At 36.5% G+C, this 25,612-nt stretch overlaps 1 protein-coding gene across 1 annotated transcript in view; it reads left to right on the top strand.

Moving 5' to 3' along the window:
* Positions 1 to 25,612, top strand: part of cep290 (centrosomal protein 290) — a 71,170-nt gene that overhangs the window by 33,300 nt on the left and 12,258 nt on the right. Inside the window, exons 19-42 of the mRNA XM_056451527.1 lie at positions 1,079 to 1,243; positions 3,769 to 3,918; positions 4,004 to 4,119; positions 4,236 to 4,338; positions 8,800 to 9,030; positions 9,957 to 10,130; positions 13,529 to 13,640; positions 13,771 to 13,976; positions 14,340 to 14,491; positions 14,599 to 14,710; positions 16,758 to 17,213; positions 17,807 to 17,971; positions 18,057 to 18,164; positions 18,266 to 18,400; positions 18,797 to 19,060; positions 19,144 to 19,251; positions 19,399 to 19,598; positions 19,679 to 19,892; positions 20,484 to 20,621; positions 21,236 to 21,457; positions 21,924 to 22,052; positions 23,349 to 23,494; positions 24,619 to 24,774; positions 24,885 to 25,008. Of these exons, the coding sequence (XP_056307502.1) occupies positions 1,079 to 1,243; positions 3,769 to 3,918; positions 4,004 to 4,119; positions 4,236 to 4,338; positions 8,800 to 9,030; positions 9,957 to 10,130; positions 13,529 to 13,640; positions 13,771 to 13,976; positions 14,340 to 14,491; positions 14,599 to 14,710; positions 16,758 to 17,213; positions 17,807 to 17,971; positions 18,057 to 18,164; positions 18,266 to 18,400; positions 18,797 to 19,060; positions 19,144 to 19,251; positions 19,399 to 19,598; positions 19,679 to 19,892; positions 20,484 to 20,621; positions 21,236 to 21,457; positions 21,924 to 22,052; positions 23,349 to 23,494; positions 24,619 to 24,774; positions 24,885 to 25,008 (4,086 nt within the window). The remainder of the gene's footprint in view (positions 1 to 1,078; positions 1,244 to 3,768; positions 3,919 to 4,003; positions 4,120 to 4,235; positions 4,339 to 8,799; positions 9,031 to 9,956; positions 10,131 to 13,528; positions 13,641 to 13,770; positions 13,977 to 14,339; positions 14,492 to 14,598; positions 14,711 to 16,757; positions 17,214 to 17,806; positions 17,972 to 18,056; positions 18,165 to 18,265; positions 18,401 to 18,796; positions 19,061 to 19,143; positions 19,252 to 19,398; positions 19,599 to 19,678; positions 19,893 to 20,483; positions 20,622 to 21,235; positions 21,458 to 21,923; positions 22,053 to 23,348; positions 23,495 to 24,618; positions 24,775 to 24,884; positions 25,009 to 25,612) is intronic.

The raw sequence follows: 25,612 nt of genomic DNA, 5'->3' as shown, positions 1-25,612 counted from the left end.
AAAAGTGAAAAAGCATAATAGGACCCCTTTTAAAAGGCGGGCTAATGGAGCTCATATGTTCATTTGTGTGACTGGTTACCAGAGATTTCATGTCATTTCTACTAATGGAGCTCATATGTTCATTTATGCGTGACTGGCTACCAGAGATTTCAAGTCATTTCTACTAATGGAGATCATATGTTCATGTATGTGTGAACATATGAGCTCCATTAGGAGAAAGAACTTGAAATCTCCGGTAGCTCTTCATTTTAATGAATCGTCACACTCCATTTCGGACGTAGACTTTATGAAACTAGAACATGTACCGCAGCTTCAAAGAGGTGGGGACATGGAACGCCAACTTTTACAAAGGAAATGCAAATGGATTCGCGATGCTTATATCTACTTTGTGTGAATGAGAACTTGGTTTTGAATAGTTTTTTTGCTAAAGTACACATGTACATTAAATAAAATATGCGATTTTAATAGATTTTGAAAACATTATAAAAAATCTAAAAGTATACACTGACTTTATTTGTGTTAAAATTGTAATATGTAAAAATATGTAAAAAAAAAAAAAAAAAAGATAATAAATAAATAAATTCTTTTATCTTATTTCAATAATTTAATTATGAAAAGTTAGTTTTGTTATTGTGTATTTAAAAGAACACATCTAAACCTAAGTGTACCCAAACAAAACTGCTACATATTACAAATATACATATTACTACTACTACAAACTACCTTATTATTACGGAGCAATAATTAGGAGCTATTGGAGGGAGTTATTAGTGAATATAATCTAAATTCTTACCAAAACATTTAACCAGAAACCATACAAAATGTGAATATAGTAAGGAAAAAGAAAAGCACATCCAAGATGAAAGAGAGTTTGTGAAAATCTGCAGATCTCATGCAGATCTCTGCAGGTCACACTGATAATTTTGTGGTAATGTGTACATCCAAATTTGCAGAGTATAAATCAGAGTAATGTGTACATCCAAATTTGCAGAGTTTTAGATTAAAATAAGTTTAATAGTTATTTATACTGTATTCCTACATATTTTGACATGCGAGTGACAATTGTGTTTATCGTAAGGCTTTGGAGATGAAGTATTCAGAGGGGACGTTTGATGCAAGTCTCCACCTGAGAACCCAAATAGATCAACTGATCGGCCGGAATGAAGAGCTCCGACAGGAGATGAAGGCGGCAAGAGAAGAGGCAGCAGACACTTTCAATCAGTTAACAAAAGCAAACGAGAAGGTACAGTGTTCACTTATAATATCAGCACCAACTAAAGGAATGATACCTTTAATCTTACATTTCAGATTGGTGATAAACCCGATGCTGAACAATGGCAGAATTAAGCATTATGCCCCTAAAATATCTCATAGGTTTTGTTCAGTAATCAGACAGTTCGTTAAATGTGAAGTTAATTAATTGTTATATTTTAGACACAATATTGTCGTTTTTTGCTGAGTTTTGCCAACAAAAATAAAATGAAAAGCAAGACTGCATCTCTGTCAAAACCAAAACAACCAGTGCTGTAATTCATTTCTAAATTCATTTCAGTTTTGGATGAATCGAGTGAACCAATATTTCAATCATACAAAGAACTGTTTACTTCATTGCTGAATGAATGAATCAAATGAAGAAATCAATTTGTGACATACTCAATGGATGTTTATCACCACCTACTGGCAATTTTATTTCTTATTTAAAGTCCTCAGAATTTACAATGTTACTGGCCTTGAGTTGAACATCCATAATATCTTCCATATTAATCCACTGAAGAAAAAGCTTTTATTATTACTACTCTTATTTTAAAGATTTCTCTTTTGCCTATTTTTATTTTTATTTTATGATAGGGCAGTATGTAGACAGAAAGCGAAGTTGAAGAGAGAGAGATAGAGAGATCAGGGATGTGACTGGGAGAGATCTATGAAAGAATGAACTCAGAAAAACCAAATGTCAGGATAAGCTTATCTTATTACACATTAATAAAAATCTAACCATTTGCATCCATTCTGGGATGCCAGTCCTCAGATTTGACAGCTTAGGTGAAATATGCTTAGCCAATCCTCTCCAATCGTTAGTTTGCTGTGAGTGAAAGATGAGAGGAGGAGCCACACCCCCTACTCAATATTCTGGAAATATGTCATCAAACTGAAATAAAAGTGTGCAGCAACTTCTGGCCCTCACAGACTTTTTCATTTAACAAAATACTGTCTTTCTTCATTTAGGTAGTGAATTCTATACTGAATCAAAATGTATATTTTTAAAGCTCTGTTTTGTAAATGTCTTCTTGATGTTTTTCACATTAAAAGTTGGTAGTTCACGCTCCCTTATGTCCTTTCAACCCCCCGAGACCTTTGTTCATCTTCAGAACACAAATGACGATATTTTAGATGAAATCTGAGAGCTAGCTCATCCTCCATCGACTGCAATGGCCCTGACTTGTTCAAATTCCAGAAAGGTACCAAAAAACTACAGTGGTTTAATTGTTATATTATTAATCTACAAGCATACTTTTGTGTTATGCACTCATAAAACAAAATTAACAACTTAATTCAGCAGTTCCTTCTCAGTGTCAGTATAGGGTGTGCATTCATGTGTCATGCTTGGTATATTATCTGGGATACGCCTGTGCTTTGTTTAAAACAGAAGGAGTCCATGGAGGTATACTTCAGTACACCTACAGTACAGAGAAGTACAGAGAAGAAAAGAAGAAAATAAAGTTGTTTTTGTTTTGTGCACACACAAAAGTATTATTGTAGCTTATATTCCGATTGAACCACTGAAGGCATATGATCTGTCTTGAGGATGTTTTTCGGTGTTTTTCTGAATGAGCCAGCATCCTTGCTGTCTATGGAGGATGAGGGAGCTCTCAGATTTCATCCAAATGATCGTAATTTGTGTTCTGAAGACAAATGAAGGTCTGACATAAGGGTTAACAATAAATTACAGAATTTTGTTTTTTTTATTATTATTATTATATTGTTATTAATATTATATTATTAATTTGCGGTGGTTTTAAAACTTCAATGCATTGAAAATTGGAGAGTAATGACAGGATATCATGGGAAGCAGAGAGATAGGAAGAATCGACAAAGTTTTTCGAGCTGGGAATTGAACTCGGGTCACCGTGAGCATGTCTGTGCTATATGTCAATGTTCTTATTTAGGCTATTTAACTGACCAGTTTTAGGTAGAAATTAAACTTTAACACCATAATGACTTTTTGGTGCTATTTTCTCAGTCAAATTTAATATGCAAATAATTAGCGATTAATTCGATTCATTATTCATTTTCATTCATTCATTATCTTTTCGGCGTAGTCCCTTTATTAATCAGGGGTCGCCACAGCGGAATGAACCGCCAACTTATCCAGCATGTTTTTACGCAGCGGATGCCCTATCAGCCGCAACCCATCTCTGGGAAACATCCATACACACTCACTCACACTCACACTCATTCACTACGGACAATTTAGCCTTCCCAATTCACCTGTACCGCATGTTTTTTGGCTGTGGGGGAAACCGGAGCACCCGGAGGAAACCCATGCGAACACAGGGAGAACATGCAAACTCTACACAGAAACACCAACTGACCCAGCCGAGGCTCGAACCAGTGACCTTCTTGCTGTGAGGCGACAGCACTACCTACTGCGCCACTGTGTCGCCTCATTATTCATTTTAAATAATTGTAAAAAATGCAATCAATTGTCAGTCCTACTATAAATGTATCCACTTTTTGTTTGTTTGTGTGTTTGTTTGTTTGTTTTTGTAGATCGCTCGCTTGGAAAGTGAGATCGAATCAATGAGCAAATCGACTGGCTCTTCCATCCCTCACAAGACATTATCTTTGCCCGAAGAAATGACGCCCACTAGTGCGGAGGCCATCAACGCTCTCAATGAGTACACGGTTCAGCTCCTGCAGGTGTGTGGCAGTCCAGTATTGTGTTATGATGGAAACCATATGTGAGGTGTACATAATATTAAGACTCCCAACTGTGGATGTTCAGGAGATCAAAAACAAGGGAGATTCCATTGAACAGCTCGGTTCGGCTCTGGAAGAGTACAAAAGAAAGTTTGCTGTCATCCGCCATCAACAAGGACTACTTTACAAGGAGCATCAAAGGTATGCCGAGCCGTAAAGATTGTTTATATTATTAGACGTGTTATATATATCGATTATACATATGTTCAGTAATCAATAAAGCATGATTTTCATTTACCTCTTGTGCTTCGCTCCAGCGAAAGAGAGTCTTGGCTGAAAGAGCGAGACTCTTTTGCAGAGCTGAAATCCAAACTTGAGGAACAAAGGGAGGTGGACGCAGTAAAAATCAAAGAGTACAATGTAAGTCTCTTAAAGGGATAGTTACAAATGCAAATGATGTCACTGTTTTTTCACCCTCATACCTATAATTAGAGCCGCACAATATGTTGTTTCAACAGCGACTTTGCGATGTGCAATTGTAATGTGTCGAGTCGGAATTATAGCTGACCAGAACACATGTGATTTCATGGCAAAGTTTAACCGTAATTGAGTATAAAAGTTAATCTTTTACATGTGTTTTTAGTGCAAATGACTGTGTAAGGCAGTTTTAAAACATTTGGGTACAATAAATTAAAATGTTTGTAGCTTTATTAAAGAAGAACTATGTGCAATTATTCAATGTCTATACCCGAATACAACCCAGTAAACTATAAAACACAGATTACAGATCTTTTTTTTATCTTTGCTTTATTGTATTCATCTATGATTGTAATTTGTTTATAACATTTTATCCAGATGCGATCCCCTACAAAGTCACCCCAATCAGTATAAAATTAAGAATTCTTTTCAAACTATTCAAGCCGTCTGGTAATCGTCTATTGTGTTTATATCACAAATATTGCAATGTCACTTTTTTAAATCACACAACCCTGTCTATAATTATTTCAAACAGTTCAGAACACATCTTTAGTATAAAGAATTCAGCACTGGCTCTGTTTCCATCTGGTATTACCATGTTTTCAGTGATCTGATCACAAGTGGCCTGCTAAAATGATCATTTCCATCTGGTATTACCATCCTCAAATGAGTCACATGATTATTTGCATTCTCATTCTCATTCTCGAGTAATTTTGAATAAATAAACCCGTTATGTGGCATTTGCGCAGTATTCCCTATGCATTTATTTCAAGCCAAGCAAAACTTCCAAAAAAATCTGTCCAGATTTCTTCCATATTTTGGACAGCCTTAGATGTGTCATGTGACATTATTGCAGTGCGCGTATAGCCAAAGCTTAATGAACTAGTCTACGAGCGTTGACTATCGCTAAACCTCTTTATATATTGCATATACAGTTGAAGTCAGAATTATTAGCCCCCCTGTTTATTTTCCCCCAATTTCTGTTTAACGGAGAGAAGATTTTTTTTCAACACATTTCTAAACATAATAGTTTTAATAACTCGTCTCTAACAACTGATTTATTTTATCTTTGCCATGATGACAGTAAATAATATTTGACTAGATATTTTCAAGACACTTTTATACAGCTTAAAGTGACATTTAAAGGCTTAACTATGTCAATTAGGTTAACTAGGCAGGTTAGGCTAATTAGGCAAACTATTGTATAACGATGGTTTGTTCTGTAGACTATCGGAAAAAAAAAATTTGCTTAAAGTGTCTAATAATTTTGACCTTAAAATGGATTCAGCCGAAATAAAACAAAAGACTTTCTCCAGAAGAAAAAGTATTATCAGACAGACTGAATCAAAGGGGGGATAATAATTCTGACTTCAACTGTATATGCATCTGTTGATCCCAATCTAAGCATTCATTCTTTCTCTCTCACTCTCTCACTCACACACATGCTCTGAGATCCTTTCCATCAACATGTGCTCTAATAGCTATCAGACAACATAGATGACATGCTATTTATTTTCAAACATTTGGTTTCAGTTTAATCTGGACTAAATATGCCAGAAAGAGAGTGTTCTGAGTCTTTATTATTTTAAGCTACTGGCACATCAGTTTTTAATGGTCATCTGACTTATTGTAAGAATCCAGATTAAAAAAAAACAAACCAAAAAACAACAGTTTTACTTTTGTTGCTCATACTGGGTGTTTATAGCAATTTCAGGCACGTATCATTGATTTAGCTCTATATAAATAACATATTTTCACTGTAATATATCAGACTACTTGCATAAAAATGCAGTTTTAAAATCTAATGCTCTAAATCTGTCAATAATCTAGGTTTAGAAAGATTGCATTTAAATGCTTAATTTATTATGAAAGGTGTGTCATTTTAATTGTGTGGGCAAAACACTACAAAGCTGATTCATTCATTTACCTTTGGCTTAATCCCTTATTTATCAGGGGTCACCACAGCGTAATGAACCAGCAACTATTCCGGCATGTGTTTTACGCAGCGGATGTTCTTTCAACTGCAACCCATTTCTGGGAAACATCCGTACACACTCATTCACAGACGCACTCATACACTGCGGCCAATTTTGTTTACCCAATTACAAAGCTGATTGATTGAACAAATAAATATTGTACTTGATAGGATTTTGCTAATGCTAGTGTTTTTATGGAGAATGACTTTTAATGTTACAGAGATTTTTCAGCAGTCAAGTTTTGTTTTGTTTGTTTATTTTGTTTGTTTATTTCGATCATTTAATGTCCTTGGTGTTTTAAATATGATGCAGTAAGCTTTATAGGCTTAAGAGGTAAACACTTAAATTAATCCCCCTGCTTCTCTCAGTGTTCTTTTTATATAATTTACCACAAGAAACAGAAGAAATGCTTCAAATGTTGGCACAGATTTTGAGAAAAGCCAGGCTTAGCCATATTAAAATCATATTGTGAAAAGCATTTTTCTGAGACAGTGTTTTTTTTTGCAGTGCTGTTTTAAGAATACCAGCCTTTACTAAGAAATGCCATTTTAAGTCATTAGAAAAGCAGTTTAATGTTTTTTTGAAACCTGTCAACGCCATTTAACGGGCTGTACATGGATTCAGCTTAGAGAGAACATTTCATATGAGTAAGCAGGGAAGCAAGCAAACCAAACTACAATTCTGATCATAATCTATTGTGTTCAACACAATCCCATAATAATTATCACTTATTAGGTCAGCAGGTGGATTTAAAATATATATAATAATATTTAAAAAAAATGTTATTTAAAAACACATTTTATATATATTAATTTATTCATTCATTTTCTTTTCGGCTTAGTCCCTTTATTAATCCGGGATCGCCACAGCGGAATGAACCACCAACTAATCCAGCACGTTTTACGCAGCGGGTGCCCTTCCAGCCGCAACCCATCTCTGGGAAACATCCATACACACTCACTCACACTCACACACTATGGACAATTTAGCCTTCCAAATTCACCTATAGCACATGTCTTTGGACTTTGGGGGAAACCAGAGCACCCGGAGAAAACCCACATGAACGCAGGGAGAACATGCAAACTCCACACAGAAACGCCAACTGACCCAGCCGAGGCTCGAACCAGCAACCTTCTTGCTGTGTGGCTACAGTACTACCTACTGCTATATATATTTTATATATATAATATGTGTTTTTAAATAACATTTTTATTAATGAAATTAGAATATATTCATTTAATCAATCAATCAATAAATAATTTATTCATTTCAAAACCACAAATTAATAAGGTTTATAGTTTGTTTTATTTAAATGTAAATAATATACATACTGCTCTTATAAAAAAATTTACAATGAGCTAAATCAGATTTCCAAGGCTTGTTTGGACTAATTAACAAACTTGATCAATAAAGATCCACCATGATGAATAGCAGTCATCTTTTTTTAGAATCCTGACCTCTTGTGTAAAAAGCAACTGACCTGCACAAACGTACACTTTTTAGCTTTGCCCTGAGGAAGTGGCTGTGTAAATGTGTAAAAGTACTCTTTTTCTAAAAATAAATGTAAAATATAAATAAATAAGTGCATAAAAACATTTTAAATGTTTACTTAAAATACCTAAAACTATTTTTTTAAAATGTCAAAATGCAAACTCATTAAATTATGAAATGACATGTCTGACTGTCAGTGCTCAGCATAATTGAGTACACCCCGGTTTAAAAATAAAAAATATTTGATCCATTTCTCAGTAAATATAAGCAATGTATTTTGGTGCATTTAAACATAACAGATTTATCAAACCAAAATATTGATTAAAATGAATATTTTAGCGTCTGCACCAGTGGTGTAGTGGTTAGTGCGTCGACACGTGCACTCTGATGCTCACGGCGACCCGAGTTCGATTCCCGCCTCGTGGTCCTGTGCCGATCCTTCCCCATGCTTTCCTGTCGATACTCTACACTTTCCTATCCCTTAAAGGTGAAAGACCTGAAAAAATTATTATAAAAAAAAAAATATATATATATATATATTAGTCACCAAACATATTTAGAAATTAAAAGATAATGCAATTAAATTCAAGCAAAATATTGCAAAAAAATAAAACTTTCAGCTAAATTTTTCTGCTGCTCTTTTTTTTCCCTCATTTTCAAATGTGTATTTAATATTTTCTATAACATAAATTTGGGTGTACTAGTTTTTAGACCATTATCATAAGTTATTTTGATAAGCTCCAGATTTGGCTTCAGTACTGACTAATCTAATGTATATGCACAAATATAATACTGTAAAGCTTCCTATTAATAATATGAATTTAAATGATAGATTTAAGGGGGTTGTACTCATATATGCTAAGCACTGTATATATAAATTGAAATTTTGTATTTCACACTGTATTTCACACCCCTCATCTGTTTGACTCATTCCCAGCACATGCTAGATACTCTTGAGAAGGACCCCAGTGAGATCAGGCGAGAGATGGCTGAGACAGGCAGAAAAATAATGGTTCTTCGGGTGAACGAGAAGTGTTTGACACGCCGTTACACCACTCTGCTGGAGCTAGAGCAGCACTTGAGGAAGGAGAATGCAAAACTAAAGGAGGATTTCACTCAAATGCAAGCCGCAGTTACAGAACGCATCGGCTACTTGCAGAGGTTCAAGGTAATTGCCTGCTCAATACATCACGTCAACAGATAGAAAAGAACATGCTGAATGATTTATTGTTAGTAGATGCGCCAATATGGGGTTTCAGTCAACAATACTGATTTTGAACAAGGTTGCAAAATTATGTAGAAAAGGAAAAAAAAAGTTATCATTAGGTGAAATTGACACTTATTGTAGTTTCTTTATGCTCTAATTAATCATTAATCACAAGTTTTTTTTATTATTATGAGGATAATTATTTTCACATTCTCTAATTGTGAGTAAAAACTAAAATGTAGTAGAAAGTAAATATTTTGCATATTATGTTCTATATTTGAGGCATCATAGTCATATATCATATTATATATATTTAACGGATAATATGTAGTTTTTTCTAATAATATAGACAGACAGACAGACAGACAGACAGACAGACAGACAGACAGACAGACAGACAGACAGACAGACAGACAGACAGACAGATAGACAGACAGACAGACGGAAGGATGGATGGATGGATGGATGGATGGATGGATGGAATGATGCATGGAATGATAGATAGATAGATAGATAGATAGATAGATAGATAGATAGATAGATAGATAGATAGATTTAATAACAATATTAAATAAATGAACGAATGATTACATTTAACATTCAAAAATTATTCATATGCATAATTAATTTTAATTATTTAAAAAATAGTATGAAATATACTTTTACCGAAATATACTTTACCTACTTTAATATTTTAATAGTTTAGATATTAACGATTAACTTTATACACAAATAATTAGACTTTTTTCCTTCAGGGCTTGTTTAGGCCAATTAACTGGCCTGTTCAGTATATAAGCTTGGTCTTTCTTTATGAGCTATGGCTGTCATCTTTGTTACAGGTCTGTCACTGACCTGTACTGACCTCTATAAACCTGTTTTCCCCTCAGGAAATGGCTGCGTTTAAAATGGCCTCTTTGCAGAAATCCCTAGACGTCAGTGTTCCTGCTTCCGAGCTGGAGAGAGCCAACAAACAATACACTGAGCTCACCATCAAATACAGAAACCTCCTCCAGAAGGACAACCACCTTGTTCAGAAAACCACCAGTCTGGAGCACCTGGAGGTACATCTTATGCACATCACACTCCACTAATGTCGGCACCTTTGGTAGATATTTTCTTTTTCAAAATGTATTTATTTTTGTGGTAATTTTGTGTTGATATCTGATGATATTTGGTCCATGGTGCCTTCGTATTGTAAAAAGGTGTCTAGGTCCTTTGGTAGAAAAACAGCCTCAAAACATTAAAGAACAACCACCATTCACTGTCAGAATGACACAACTCTACTTTTCCATAGACTTACTGTTTTGTGTGCACCAAACTCTATATTAGTTTCACCTGACCATAGAACCAGTGACCACTTGCACAAAGATTGGCACTTTGTTAGAAGTTAGTTTTATATTCTAGTTTTAACGTATAGCAGTTATTTAAAACCAAATTTAAAAGGTAAGAGCAGTCTTTATGGGAAAAAACATGTATAGCCAACTTTAAAAGACCACAGTTCCCATTGGAAATTCCAGCAGAGCTTGGCAAACTGAAGATACTTGAGTTTGTTTTTGGATGAGAGTAGATTCTCTTTTTCCTTGAAACCTGTTCAAACAATGTGTGGTGATGATGGTGATATCAGATTGCAGTTTTGGAGACTTTCTGACAATAAAACCAAACAAACTTTGGCAGTTTTCCAGCTAAAGATATTTTTGTACATTGGAACCATCAGGACAGTGATGAAGACAGACATACATCCTCTTCCAGATGGATTCACAACTCTTCCAGTTGACTGTCATTTCTTAGGATGTCTTGTTTGGTTTGATTGAATCAAACTAAAGTTTGCTTCCCCCTTTGGTGTAGATCTTTTGGGCAGGTGTGAATATAGCAATTACACTCTGGTGTGCACCAAACGAATGAACGAGACCGAAATGAAGAGGTGCTAATGTTCTGCTTCAAGTAAATCTTTGGTATTGTTTGTTTAAGTGTTTAAGCTTTGAATACGATCTGAAGCCAGGCACCTTTTGAATTCTCAGGATCCCTGAGTTTAAGTCTGAGTTTGCTGTTGCTAAGCAACCTCAGCTCTAGCTCTGATACAAGTTTTATTTATAGATAAAAGCGAAAGAGATTGTGGTGTTTGGCTGTTCAGCGAGGTAACTAGTTTACTGTTCTAATGGAAATGCGTATAATACAGCCATGTTGCTCTCTTTTTGTAGCTCGTGAAATAAAGAAGGTGAAATGTGAACGCTCTCTCAGAGCTACAGGAAGAGTGTGTCAGTGGTGGTTCTTCTGACAACACAGCTAATAGTGTGCAAGTAACTCTGTCCAGTAAACAGCTGACTTTATTACACATGTGGTTTTGTTTAAACTTTCTGGTTCACTTACAATAAGGGCAGTGTGAAAGCAAACCACACCAATGCAAAAAATATCAATATTGTGTTTGGTCCGCACCAAAGTAAATAGACTTTTCTAGTGTGAATACACCTTTAATTATTGCCCTGATGGTGAAAATGGTAATCTCTGTTACTACTATTTGCTTAATGCTGTTTGCCATTTCATGTGACACCTGTACTCTTTGGTCTTATCCATGGTGTTGATTGAAGTGTTTTACCTCATACACCATAGACAATTGCCTTCAGATGACCCCAAAGATAAAAGTCTAAGAGGGTCAGATCGGTAGACCTTGGGGGCCATTCAACTGGCTCACAACGACCAATCCACTTTTCAGGAAACTGTTCATCTAGGAATCCTCGGACCTGACACCCATAATGTGGTGGTGCACCATCTTGCTGGAAAAACTCGGGGAACATACCAGCTTCTGTGCATAAAGAGGAAAACACATCATCGTGTAGCAATTTCAAATATCCAGTGGTCTTGAGGTTTCCATTGATGAAGAACGGCCCCACTATCTTTGTTGTCTATGGTGTAAAGATACAAGATGTGCAGCACCTGAAACTTCGAATACTGGAAGCCTGTGCTGGCATTTCTCCTGAGGTGTTGCTATCAGTGTGTGAAGAGTGGGAGGGTTGCATTGATTCAATTCAATTCACCTTTATTTGTATAGCGCTTATACAATGTGTTTAAGTTAAGTTCAGTTTAGCTCAGTTCAGTGTGGTTTAATAATCACTACTGAGAGTCCAAATATTGAAGGGCAAATCCAACGATGCGCAGCTCTACAGATCCCGAACCATACAAGCCAGTGGCGACAGCGGAGAGGGAAAAAAAACTTCACTAAAGGCGGAAGTGAAGAAAAAAACCTTGAGAGAAACCAGGCTCAGTTGGGCACGACCACTTTAATTTCTCTGCTGGCCAAACATCTTGTGCAGAGCTGCAGTCTCAGAGGCGGAGGCTGGAAGCTGGCCTCAGCGAAGACTCGTCTGTCTCTGGAGCGTCACAGGAATCAGTCTCATGTTCTCCACTCTTCCATGACCATCACAGTAGCTGCTCAGGCTTCGGCCAGGTCCAGGATATGGAAACCTTGGGATCATCTCGTCGTTGGTCTTGGATCGAGTCAGTGACTCTGCATAGTCTGAGGGCCTCGGGAAGAGTATCCCCAGGTGGAAATGGAGAATAAAGAAAATAATTAGCGTAGCTGATGTTCACAGTGTATATCAACAAGATGCATAGCCTGTGTGGAAGCCCCCTAAGTGGTGCACTAAGTGTATGCTTTACTGAACAGATAGGTCTTTAATCTAGTTTTGAATTGGGAGAGTGTGTCTGAGCCTCGGACGTTATCAGGAAGGCTATTCCAGAGTTTAGGAGCTATAAATGAGAAGGCTCGACCTCCTTTACCCGACTTTGCTATTCTAGGTACTACCAGAAGCCCTAAGTTTTGAGACCTTAAAGAGCGAGTTGGATTGTAGCGAGACAGAAGATTGGTTAGATAAACAGGAGCTAGATTATTTAAAGCTTTATATGTGAGAAGCAATATTTTAAATTTAATACGAAACCTAACAGGCAGCCAGTGTAAGGAGGATAAAATTGGTGTGATGTGATCAAATTTTCTAGACCTGGTAAGAACTCTGGCAGCTCCATTTTGTACTAATTGAAGTTTGTTAATAGAGGATGCTGGGCAATTCAACACAACGGGCAGCATATTGAACACATTTTATAAGTGGTCAGAAACTTGTAAATAACTCATAAAAGTATAAAGTTACGTTAAAACCAAGCACACCATTGTTTTTCTTGTGAAATTCCCAATGAGTTTGATGTGTGAAATGACCCTCTTCCTATTGAAAAAACAAAAGTTGGATCCAAGAAGGCCGACTTCAAAATGACCACCATGGTCACCACCCATCTTGAAAAGTTTGCCCTCTCACATATATACTAATGTGCCACAAACAGGACATTAATATCACCAACCATTCCCATTTTATTAAGGTGTATCCATATAAATGGCCCACCCTGTATATATATATGTAAAGTAAAGACCTCTTTCTTCATTCTACTCACAATACTCTTCTGTATTTTTTTTCAGACGGAGAACATATCTTTACATGAACGCATTGACTCCATCAATAAAGAGCTTGAGATTAGCAAGGAGAAGCTTCACACTTTGGAACAGGCCTTTGAAAACATCAGCACAACTGGTACACATCAATGCTAATTCATTACAGAAACAGAGAAACAATTGTGAAGTATTACAAATGATGTCAGTGAATCAAAAAATAAATCTTGCTTCAGTGTCCTTAAGTGACCCATGGTTTCTGGGGTTCACAGGTGGTGAGATCATCATGGACAAGGCCACCAAAGCCATGGCCAACAGTGAGATCGTATCTGTGTCCAGACGCATCACCACACTGGAGATGAAGGAGCTGAATGAAAGACAACGAGCCGAACATGCTCAGAAGATGTACGAGCATCTAAGGAACTCCCTCAAACAGGTGGAGGAACGCAACTTTGAGCTGGAGACCAAGTTTGCTGAGGTGAGCCTGAGGTGTCTGCTGAATCTATCACAATAGTAAACTTCACAATGCATGCCAAAAAGGGATTTTAACGGACTTGCTTGAACAGAGATTTGATTTTATTATTATTTTTGTTTGTTTTATGAATATGCCCTAATTTTATATGAATAAATAACAGTATATTGAACATTTGAAAGGCTTTCATTTTATTTAAATCAAGTACAGTGAACATTTAGCTTTTATTTGGTTATATTAAGTTTACTGAACAAAGCTTTATTTTAATAAAACTCAATAGCCTGACTATTAAATAAGCTTTAACTTTATTTTAAAGTAGTCTGTTGAACATTAAATAATAAATATGTTGTTTTCTGCATATTGGTGCAGCTCACAAAGTTAAACCTTGAGGCTCAACGGATTGAGCGGGAGCTCAGGGATGAGCTGGCAGACAGTGTAAGCAAACACATCAGCGATGCCGACCGCAAGCGGATCACTGAACTGGAGAAAACAGAAGCAGACCTGCGGATTGAAGTGTCCAAGTAAGCCGGATCAGTTGACCTGCACATATTCATTCTACTGCATGATAACTCTATTGCATTGAATATACACACAAGCATCTTCTTTAAGGTATTTGCAATGTTTACAGATTGCGGGAGGTGTCAGATGTGGCTAAAATGCAGGTGTCCGCTCTCGATGCCCGACAGCAGTCTAGAGAGAAGGAAGTAGAAAGCCTGAGGAGACAGGTTTTAGACTATCAAGTATGTTTTTCTATTTTCAGTTTGTCAGCCTCTTGATAATCTCATTGCTAACAAGACTGGGTATGCTACTGATATTTCAAAAAAAATGTCTGGTTTCAGATGCATGGAATATAGCTGGGGTTTTCAAAACCAAAGACTTTGGACCCATTCTTTTACACACATTCACTACCTGACAAAAGTCTCGTCGTCAATCCCAGTTGTAAGAGCAACAAATAATAACTTGACTTCAAGTTGATCATTTGGAAAAGTGGCAGAAGGTTGATTTTTTTTGTTAGATGAATCATCTGTTGAACTGCATTATAATCATCATAAATACTGCAGATACTTATTGGTAGGGCCAGACGGAATCTGTGGACATTTTTTGCTATTTCTGCGCAGAATTTTGTAAAAAATTTGCGGTTTATGCAGAATGATTTTGTGAGTATCATAGCTTAAACCTTAATATATGAACTAAAAAGTAATACCTTTTTAACTTGAATTTAATCTTTACAATGCAAACCCAATTAGATCCACTTTATTTGGTAAACAAAGCAAGTCTTCTATATAATATATCTACTAAAAGACAGAAAATATTATTTTACAAACTGTACTGTGAATAAATTATATTAACATTTTCATATTAGTCAATATTACTACTGAAATTAATTTAAAAACTGAATAAATATAAATTTATTCACATTTACACATGTAAATAAACAGAATTAATGATGGGCTGAAAATCAGTGGAAATCTGCGGAATTTGCGTGAGCAGATTCTGTGTGGGCCTACTTATTGGAACCCACATGGGCCCAAGATTCTCACAGAAATCAGTCAAATGAAAAAAAAAAAGTGAAGGAAAAATCATGGTTTGGGATTACATTCAGTATGGGGCGTGTGAGAGATCTACAGAGTGGATGGTAACCTCACCAGCCTGAGCTGTCAAGACATTTGTGCTGCCCTTTACTTTACAAACCACAGGAGAGGGCAAATACTTCAACAGGGTTGTGCTCCTTTTCATACTTCAAAGTTTACCTCTAGATCAAAGTTCCTAAAAGAAAAGAAGGTAAAGGTGCTCCAGGATTGCCCAGCCCATTCATCAGAATGTACATTATTGAGCATTTCTGGGGTAATCTGGGAGGCATCGAAGAGGAATCTAAAGAATCTTGATTTCTGGGAGTCCTGCAAGATCGCTTTCTTTGCCATTCCAGATGACTTTATTAAGTTATTTGAGTCATTAAAGAGATGTATGGATGCAGTCCTCCAAGCTCATGGGAGTCATACACAATATTCATTCTTTTTCCACTGCACCATGACTTTATATTCTTTACTGTACATTATTTCTGTTAAGTGACAAGACTTTTGTCTAAGCAAAGTCAGACTTTACTGTCCTAATCAAATAATTACAAATCAAGGCATGATCATATTTTATTTAGGTAAAATTAGCATAATCTAGAGGCCTTTGCCTTTCATATAAGCCACTTCTGATACCAAATGATCAACTAGCCCCTGGGTCAAGTTATTCTATGTTGTTACATAAACTTGGATAGGCGACAAGACTTGTGTCAGGTAGTGTATACTACACACAAAAACAGATTCTTGCATAGATATACTTATATTCTTAGATTAACACTAACGGCATTGATTGTGAGACATTATATACGGATGCTATCTTTGAATAATTTTAGACATGACATAAGAGAGTAAAAATTATATAAAAACATCAACATTGTGTTATGTTTATTGACATTAATAATCCCTGCTGCACTTCTCCAGACATGCCCACACTTGGAATCCCTGGAATACAGATTAGAAATGTAAAAAAATAATAATCAATATCAAATTAACCACTTTTTTTTAAAGGTAGAATTTTACTGGAGCAAAATAAAAATCAAATAAAAGCTCAATTAATGTTTAGTGTACTTAATAAAATTTAAATTAAAAATGAAAGTGTATTAAATGTTCAACATATCTTGATTTTCATCTGCTTCTGAGAATCATCATCGAATCAAGAAATAAATAAAAAAATTATTGAAAATTCTTTGTTAATAATTGCATTTCTCATCTTCAGGCTGAGTCTGATGAAAAGGCCCTGATCGCCAAACTCCATCAGCACATTGTGGCTCTCCAGCTGAGCGAGACCACAGCAATTAGCCGTCTGGAGGCCGCAAACACACGTCTGCAGAAACTGGAGGCGCAGAAGCTCCGTGACGAACAGAAACTGGATGAGCAACAGCAGGCACTCTGGCACGCGAGGCAGGAGGGTCACCAGCGGGCCAGACATCTCCGGCACACCATCCAGGCCCTCCGCAGACAGTTCTCAGGAGCCCTGCCGCTGGCCCAGCAGGAGAAGTTTTCAAACACCATGCTCCACCTGCAGGAGGACAGGGCTCGGGTCAGAGAGGATGCACAGATGGCGGAGGAAGAGAGGAGGAAGGCAGAAGGGAAGGCGCAGGAACTGGAGCTAAAGCTGAAGGGCTTGGAGGAGCTCATAGCAACACTCAAAGATGCTAAAGGCGCTCAGAAAGTAGGTTGATTGATTACAGACAGAGCTGTGGTGTGAAAAAATACCTAGTTACCTTTTCAAGAATACGTTGTGTATGCAATTTCTTAAAAAAAAAAGCTCATTTATTGCGATTGATCGAGTATAGATGGATAGATAAATTAATAAACAGTTTAAGAGTATGGATGGATGGATGGTAAAATGAAGCTATAAATCTATGGATGGGTAGAGACAATTGTTGGATCGATGGATGGAATCTATGGAGAGATTGAATGGATGGATAAGATGATGGATTGACTGATCTTTGGAATTGATGGATTGATGGATGGATGGATAGAGTATATAGATAGATAGATAGATAGATAGATAGATAGATAGATAGATAGATAGATAGATAGATAGATAGATAGATAGATAGATAGATAGATAGATAGATAGATAGATAGATAGATAGATAGATAGATAGATAGATAGATAGATAGATAGATAGATAGATGTGATTTTTGTTTTGAAGTACATATTAAAGGTTTACATGAATCAAGTTGCTCATATTAAAAGTGTTATTTAGTGTAATTAAAATTTTCAATAAGTTTAGAGCTTAATCTCCATCCCTACAGGTGAGTGAGTGGCATAAGAAACTGGAGGATGTTCGTCTATTGGAAATGAGGCAGAGCAGAGAGCTGAATACTCAGCGGGAAGAGATCAAATATCTGAAGAACTGTGTGGCAGAGCAGGAACGCACCATCATGGACCTGGAAGAAGAGCTGGTGCAGCAGAATAATGTCAGTATTGCATTGAAATACTTTTATATACTGTCAATATGCAGAGCATACTTAAATCTAATCATATCTGCTTTCCTTGTATCAGCTTCTCGAGGAGCGCCAGTTGATCTGGGATCAGAGAGAGGTGCAACTGGAGCGTCAACTTGACTCCTATGAGAAACAGCAGAGTGAAGTTCTGAGCACAGCTCAGAAGGTACCGTCAATACAGAGTCTTGGCAGACATGGCAAATGTTTTTACTGTACTCTAGTATGCTGTTTCCTCAAGTTGCACTAACCTGTCCTGTCTGTGTTTAGTTTGAGGAAGCCACAGGCTCTCTGCCGGATCCAAACCAGCCTTTAGCAAACCAGTTAGACTATGCACTCGGAAAAATCAAAGAGCATGTTCGTACCATTCTTGAGACAAAAACCACCTGCAAAATTCTGGAAGAGGTACTTTTTTAATCCAAGTTTAAAATTAAATCACCTTTACTTTACTAAAGGACCTTGAACTATGAAAGTTCATGTAAAAATAATCATTATTCTTGATGTGATGGGTGCTGTCATGTTAATCTGTGTTGAAGTGGAGAGATTAGAGCTGCTGGATTTAAAACACATAAATTCATCCACTTCTGTTGAGGTTGGGAAGAAATGTATTGTAATAGTATAAATTATGTGAAAAATAATTTTTGAAATGATTAGCATGAGTGAATGTTCTAGCATACCTCTAAAACTAAATCAGATCTTAGCACAGCAGAACCCCTTTAATGTTCTACTAAGAAAAATGTAAGGTTTGGATAAACTTTTCTTTAAGTGTGTCTCAAAAGAATTTTCTTTTACTCTGAGCAGAAGCTGAAAGAAAAGGAAGCTGCTTTATGGTCATCAGAGCAGAACGTTTTATCTCGAGACAAAGTAATCAATGAACTTAGACTTCGTCTACCAGCTGCTGCCGAGAGGGAGAAACTCCTGGCTGACCTGAGCAAACAGGAGGACTCTGAGAACCAGCCCACCCTAAAAGTCGCACACCAGACCATTAATAACCTCCAAGGGCGTCTGGATCAGAAAGAAGAGGTTCTCAAAAAGTACCAGAACCTTCTAGGAAAGGCTCGCCAGGTGCCAGTTTAACAAGTTGTAAAAATTGATAACTGTGTTTTTATTGCACAATTAACATATAATATCCCATCTTATTTTTCTAGGAGCAGGAGGAGATTGCCAAAAGACACGAGGAAGAGGTCCGGGCCCTTCATCAGAAACTAGACATCTATATGGACACATCTCTGGACCGTTTCAAACAAACCGCTCTGGTACCTTGAGTATTAATTATAAAGCTCTAATCGGGCCAGAAGTGGATTAAAAAAACAAGCACGGTGTACAAAATGAATGTAATAATATCATAAAGCATTGCAGATGTCATTTTTATTTGGTTAGTCAAGTTTTTTTTCCTTCTGTAGGAACTCATTAAGAAACCCACAATCACCGTACCGACAAGTAAACACTTGGTCCGGTTGGCAGAAATGGAGCAGATGGTGGCTGAGCAGGACAATTCACTCTCCTCACTCTCTCAAAAGCTAAAGATTGTAACTCTAGAGTTGGACCAACAGAGACAGGTGACAGCAGCTCAAGCTATGGAGCACGCGGCAGAAATAGCCAGGTGAGAAATCACGTGAATTTGTTATGTAACATCTATTTATTGATTCCTCATGCCAATTTGAACCATCTTGTCATTCCAAGATTGGAGGAGAAACATGCTGTCCAAATGAAGAGTCTGTCTCAGGAGGCAGAAGAGCTGAGGGCTCAACTCATTCAGATGGAGAAAGAGCTGCATTACCTCCGTACAGAACTAGAGGCTCAGAAGGAGGCCAACGTCAGATCACCATCCAACACCATGAAAAACCTTGTGGAGCGCTTGAAGAATCAGCTGGCACTTAAAGAGAAACAGCTTAAGGTAGTGGACAACTAGAGTAAAGATAGTAAAATTCAAAGGCTTTACGCATGTTATTAAGTCTTAATTGCTCCTTCCAAATTTAAAGGCCTTAAAATGGTCTTGCACAAGTTTTCCACACCTGCAGTGAGAATGTTTGTTGCATGTAGTCAGTGGTCGCCATTCCAATAAATTCCCAAGTTGAAAGATTCATTTGTTACACAGAATTCACTGGAATGCTTGATTTTGATTGGTCTATCACAGTCAATCCATTCCAGATAACAACTGGTAAAACTAATAACACAGATTCATTCATGCACTTGAACTAAAAAAACAAACAAACAATGGAGATAGATGGATGGATTAATGGATGGATGGATGGATAGATGGAGACATACATACATCCATACATACATACATACATACATGTCTTATAGAACTGCATATCACAGAACTGCATATCATATTAGACAGTCAGGTTTATTCTGCAGAGACAGCTGGCTAGATGTACCTTAACAGTACATTGCATTGTGACATCAGCTTCTCTATAGGTTTCTCCACTGTACAATTAGTTTGAAAGCGACTGAAGTCAGAATTTGGTTTCTCCATCCACAGGCTCTCAGTAAAGCTTTGTTAGAGCTTCGAGCGGAATTGACATCTCAAGCAGAGCAGCAGATCATCACCAATGCTGCTCAGAAGGAAGAGGCACTCAACGTTCAACAGATTGTGGACAAGCAGACCAAGGAGCTAAGGGTAAAAATGAACTGACATTGTCTCTGTTAACTCTAATTAACTTCAAACTTTCAAATGATCAAATCATGCATTGTATGATGGCGAACTAAATAGACTAAATCTGATTTTAAAGAGCTTTCTATAACTACTGTTAATGATAAAGCATATGCGTCCAAACAAACTCTGTCAAGGTCAAAATTCTATAGCTCTTTTTTATAGAAGACGTTGCTTGAAAATGGTGAAAAATCAGTGCATGGTAAAAAATAATAGTAAAGAAAAGACTGGAAGAAAATAAATATAAATCACTTCTCAAACTGACAAACTGAATTGTTTTATTGTAAGTGATTTATTTAATTCATAACATTAAAATATAATGAAAAGTGCTCATTTTAAGTGGCTCTTTTAAATTTATTGGTTTTATTTTTTAAATCGGCCCGTTACTTTCAATAATTGTTTGTGAAGCATTGAAGAGTTTATTTTGGTCATCATTTGTCAATAATAAAATGCCTTAAAATGTAACTGATTGGAACGACGAATGAACTTTCAACATTTTATGACACCCTTAAAATTTTAAGATGACTGAATTTTTTACAGAGCCCTAACAAAGCAAGTAATGTTCTCCATGTTCCCATCAGGCTTGTGTGAGGGATCTTAATGAGGAGCTCCAGCTGGCTAAGGATGGAGTACGAGCAGCAAAAGCCAGAGAAAATTCCCTCAAAGAGGACCTGGAGACTTTGAACAAGGATCTTCAGAGGAGCCAAAAAACACAGAATAAGCTGCAGAGTGAAAAGGAGGCTTTGGAGGAACACTTGAATGAGCTGAAGAAGAAGGTTCAGAGGCTCAGCAGTGGCCTACAGGTCAGAGCACATGCATTTTTTTTTTGGTTTTGTTTTTGCAGTGCCTTGTACTGTAAATGGTTAAGGTCATGAAAATCGTGCTCTTCTTGAGTTATTCCATCAGAGACTCAAAAGCACTTGGACAGTGAGTCAGCGTCCTTTTCTCTTTCCTAGGAAAATGAAGAGCTTCTGCTCACTGTCTGGACGAACAGAGCCCTTCTTTGATAGCAGTGAATACGTCTAGACACTATTGTGCACCTCCTCGCTCTTATCAAAGGTTGCAGCCTTTGGGAAGAAATAAACAGGGCCATTTGAAGCTTTAGTCATAGTCCTCTCTCCTTCTTTTACATTTAAAGTGTTTCAATTAACTTTATATGGCACCGTTCAACTTTCAAAACCTGTTTACAAACAGACGTACACTGCAGATCAGAATATATAACCAATATGAGCAATGTATAACCAACATATGCACTGTATGTGTGTGCAGGCTCAGGTTGAGAGCGATGGACCCACTGTAGATGCTCTTCAGAAGAAGATTCGTAAGTTGGAGCACGAGTTGGACAGGAAGGGCATCTCGGAGCCTGCAGACAAGAGGAGCACCCTGAAGGAGGACAAGGTGAACTTGAGTTACACAGTTGAAAGTGAAATAATTGAGAAGCAATTGTCAGAAAGCTCAAAGAAACCTTTATATTTGTACCTTTTTATGTTTATAAGTTGTTATTTGTTTGTTGGAGCTAATTATCTTTCATATCTATATTTAAAGTAGCCCTATGTAAGAACTTTCATGCCCCAGAGCATCTCTTTCATTCTCGGGCTACAAATACTAAAGATGTTCATTAGCACAAGCTATGATTCTGTCTGAAGATGTGAATTAGACATAAAACATTTGTAAATAAAATACCAATTCCAACCAATGAGTCAAAGAGAACAAAATCATCACTTCATGATATACAGGAGCCAAATGCCAAAAAGAAAAATGGATCTTGCTGCCATAGGAGAAGCCACTGTGGGTCTTTTTTCTTATATAATAAATTATGTAGAAATAATACGAAACATAATGATCACACAGTGGCTTTTGGAGGTGTGAGCCACTTTTTAGGAGTGCAGCTGCTCACGATCAAACTAGGAGGTAATAATAATGAACCACTTTGATGATGAACTTGAGCTGAGGGATTTTACAATAACCAAAACAACACTTGAGATGTTTTACAATGTGGTTGGTCTGTGTTTATTTGTTAATACCATCCATTAAATGCCATTAACGTTCTGTTCAAATGAAATCACATCTTTTTTTTTTGTTCGTGTAGGAATTAATACGAAAACTGTGTTTCCATATTTTTTTATTATCGGATAAAATATAGTCTATATTCTTGAAATTTAAATTGTTTAAAATATAATCATTTTTATCACAAAAGTGTCATTATTACCTCACCTGCTAGCATGATGCTGGTTAATAAGCTTATCCACATCACTATGATCAGGTCCCTTTTTAACTGCTGTTTTCTTTCTTTTTTTTATACTGCTGTCATGTTTGTTGTGTTTGTTATTGAGAGGAAAATGTGTATTTCATATTTAATTCTTCTCTGGGACTTTAAGGGATGGTTCACCCAAAAATGACACACAATTTACTTGTTCCAATTGAGTTTGTTGCTTATGTTGAACACAAGTTTTTATTTTAACACAAAATGTTAGAAACCTGCAGCAGCTGAGTTTCATAGTAGGAAAAACAAACGCTATGAAAGTCAATGGTTACATGTTTCCAATATTTTTCTAAATAAATCCTTTTGTGTTCAACAGGAAAAATAAGTGAAGGTGAATAATGATGACAGAATTTTCTGTTTTGTGTGAACTATCCCTTTAACTACCTTTTTTTTCATTGTTTTAATATTGTTAATTACTTTTATTTTTGCAGTCCTCTAAAGAAGAAGTTGTGAGATGGGAGGAAGGTAAAAAGTGGCAGACCAGGGTGGACAAAATGCGAAATGTTCTTAAGGAAAAGGAGAGAGAAGTGGATTCTCTGTCTAAACAATTAGCAACGATGAAGGAACTGTACAGCAGGTCTGTGACTTTTAATCCAATCACACAGTGAGCAGAATTAAATGGTTTGAGGAACCTTAAAGGGATAGTTCACCCATAAATGGAAATTCTGTCATCATTTCCTCACTCTTTACTTACTTCAAACCTTTCAGAGTTCCTTTCATCTGTTAAACACAAAAGAAGATATTTTGAAAATGTTGACCTCTAATTGTTGACTTCCATGGTATTTGTTTTTCTTATTATAGTGGTCAAAGGTTACAGGTTTGTAGCTTTCTTCAAGTTCAACATAACAAAGAAACTCAAAGGTTTGAAACCATTTATGGATGAGTAAATAGTGAGTAAATATTTTTTTGTTGTTGTTGTTGAGCTTTCTTTCTAAATAAATATACATTTACATTATGCAATAAACTAGGGATGCCCTGATCTTCATTTATTCATTTATCTTCACTTTCACAAGAAAGAATGATAACAAGACAGTATTTATTTGCAGTATTACACATCAAACTATCTGCAGTCATTTAATATTGGAGGCAACCACTACAATTGAATCACAATCCAAACAAAGATGCAACATTATGATGTAAAATTACGTTAAGAGGAAAATTTATGCCACACACAAAACAAAAAGAGCTGAATGAAAACACAAAATTGCATTCTGTTAGTAGATGACATTCAAGTAACGGCAGCGAGACAGCTTTTACTAAGTTACAGCTGTGAAGAAAACAGTTCTGTGCTTATAAACACTGGTTTAATATACATTATATGGAAGTAAGATGACAATAAAAGACTATCTAAAGTCTTTCTGACTATCTAAAGACTATCTAGACTATCTTTTTTGAAAACAGTAGTTTTCCCTGCAAGTTTCCCTACAAGTTTAATGTTTAAGATTTTCTTCCGATTTTGCCATATGTTGCACTGTTTTTCCAGATTTTTTATTTCTGTTTGGTGCATCCATGCTCCATCTGTTTACAAATGGGGAAAAATGGTTTCTGATACGTTTGGAGCACAAAAGTCCTATTTATATCTGGTCTTCCAAGCGTATCCCAATAAATCAATGTATGACAGCTTAACTTTAAAATTTATTATGAGAAAGAACAGAAGTTGAAGTTTCCCGCTCATGTTAATGTTGACTGATGTTTTTGAAGGTTGGAGCAGGAGAAGATGGGTCTGCAGAAGAAACTCAAGGGCAGAGGAGTGACCGCTGACCAGGTTGTTGGCGCACGAACTCTTGAGGCTGACAAAGAGATTGAAGAGCTTCACAAAAGGAATGCTGAACTGGAACAGCAAATCAAAGTGATAAAGTGAGTTTTGCCTAACAATCAATCCGTTCTTCCCTTTTTGTGTCTAAGTTGAAATTTATCAGATTTGTCAGTGTTATTCTGAGTAATGTTTAAAATTGATGGTTTTGTAGGCAGCAGCAGGCTTTACCCCGTGATGCTGCGATGGAGGATATCACCATCAGAAACCGTTATCTTGAGGAGAGACTTTACTCGATGGAGAGTCGCCTATCCAAAGAACCTCCATCCAGACCATCTGTAGGTGTAACTTTCCAATATTGTGCCATCATGAATTTCATCTCATTAACTTCACTTTTAGACTTCCTTTCATATCTGTTTCTTTCTCCATTCCTTCTGTTTTAACTCTGATAATAAAGGACAAACATTCAACATCGCCATCTCAGCTCAGTTGGTCCTCAAAAGTTCGTTCTATGACTTTTGATGTAATCGAAGCTGAACAAACTCAGTCCTCATTATTAAATAGCACAGTTGTTGTAACTGAAAAGCAAATATCTGTCATAGAGGACAAAGCAACTCAAACTTCCTTCAGAAGTATAGATATGGGCACAGCAGAAGTGAAACGAGATGATGAAAATGTAGCAAAGCACGAAGTAGATCTGGAACAAAAAGCTCTGATGAATAATGACAAAACTGAACAGAAAGAAAACAAAAAAGAAGGATCTGTTGAGAAATACGAAGAGCAACTAGATGAAACTCAAGGAGGGCAAGATGTAGTAGTTTCCGAATATGCTCAGGAAGAACTGAAGACTAATGATGAGGCAGAAGAGCTGACACATCAAGAGATGATGGAAAAACCTTTGGATGAAGATCAGCTGGACGTTGAAAATGAAGAGACAAATGC

This window comes from Danio aesculapii, chromosome 25, assembly GCF_903798145.1.
Source record: "Danio aesculapii chromosome 25, fDanAes4.1, whole genome shotgun sequence".
Taxonomy (NCBI): domain Eukaryota; kingdom Metazoa; phylum Chordata; class Actinopteri; order Cypriniformes; family Danionidae; genus Danio; species Danio aesculapii.
This window is presented reverse-complemented; position numbering and strand designations above follow the sequence as displayed.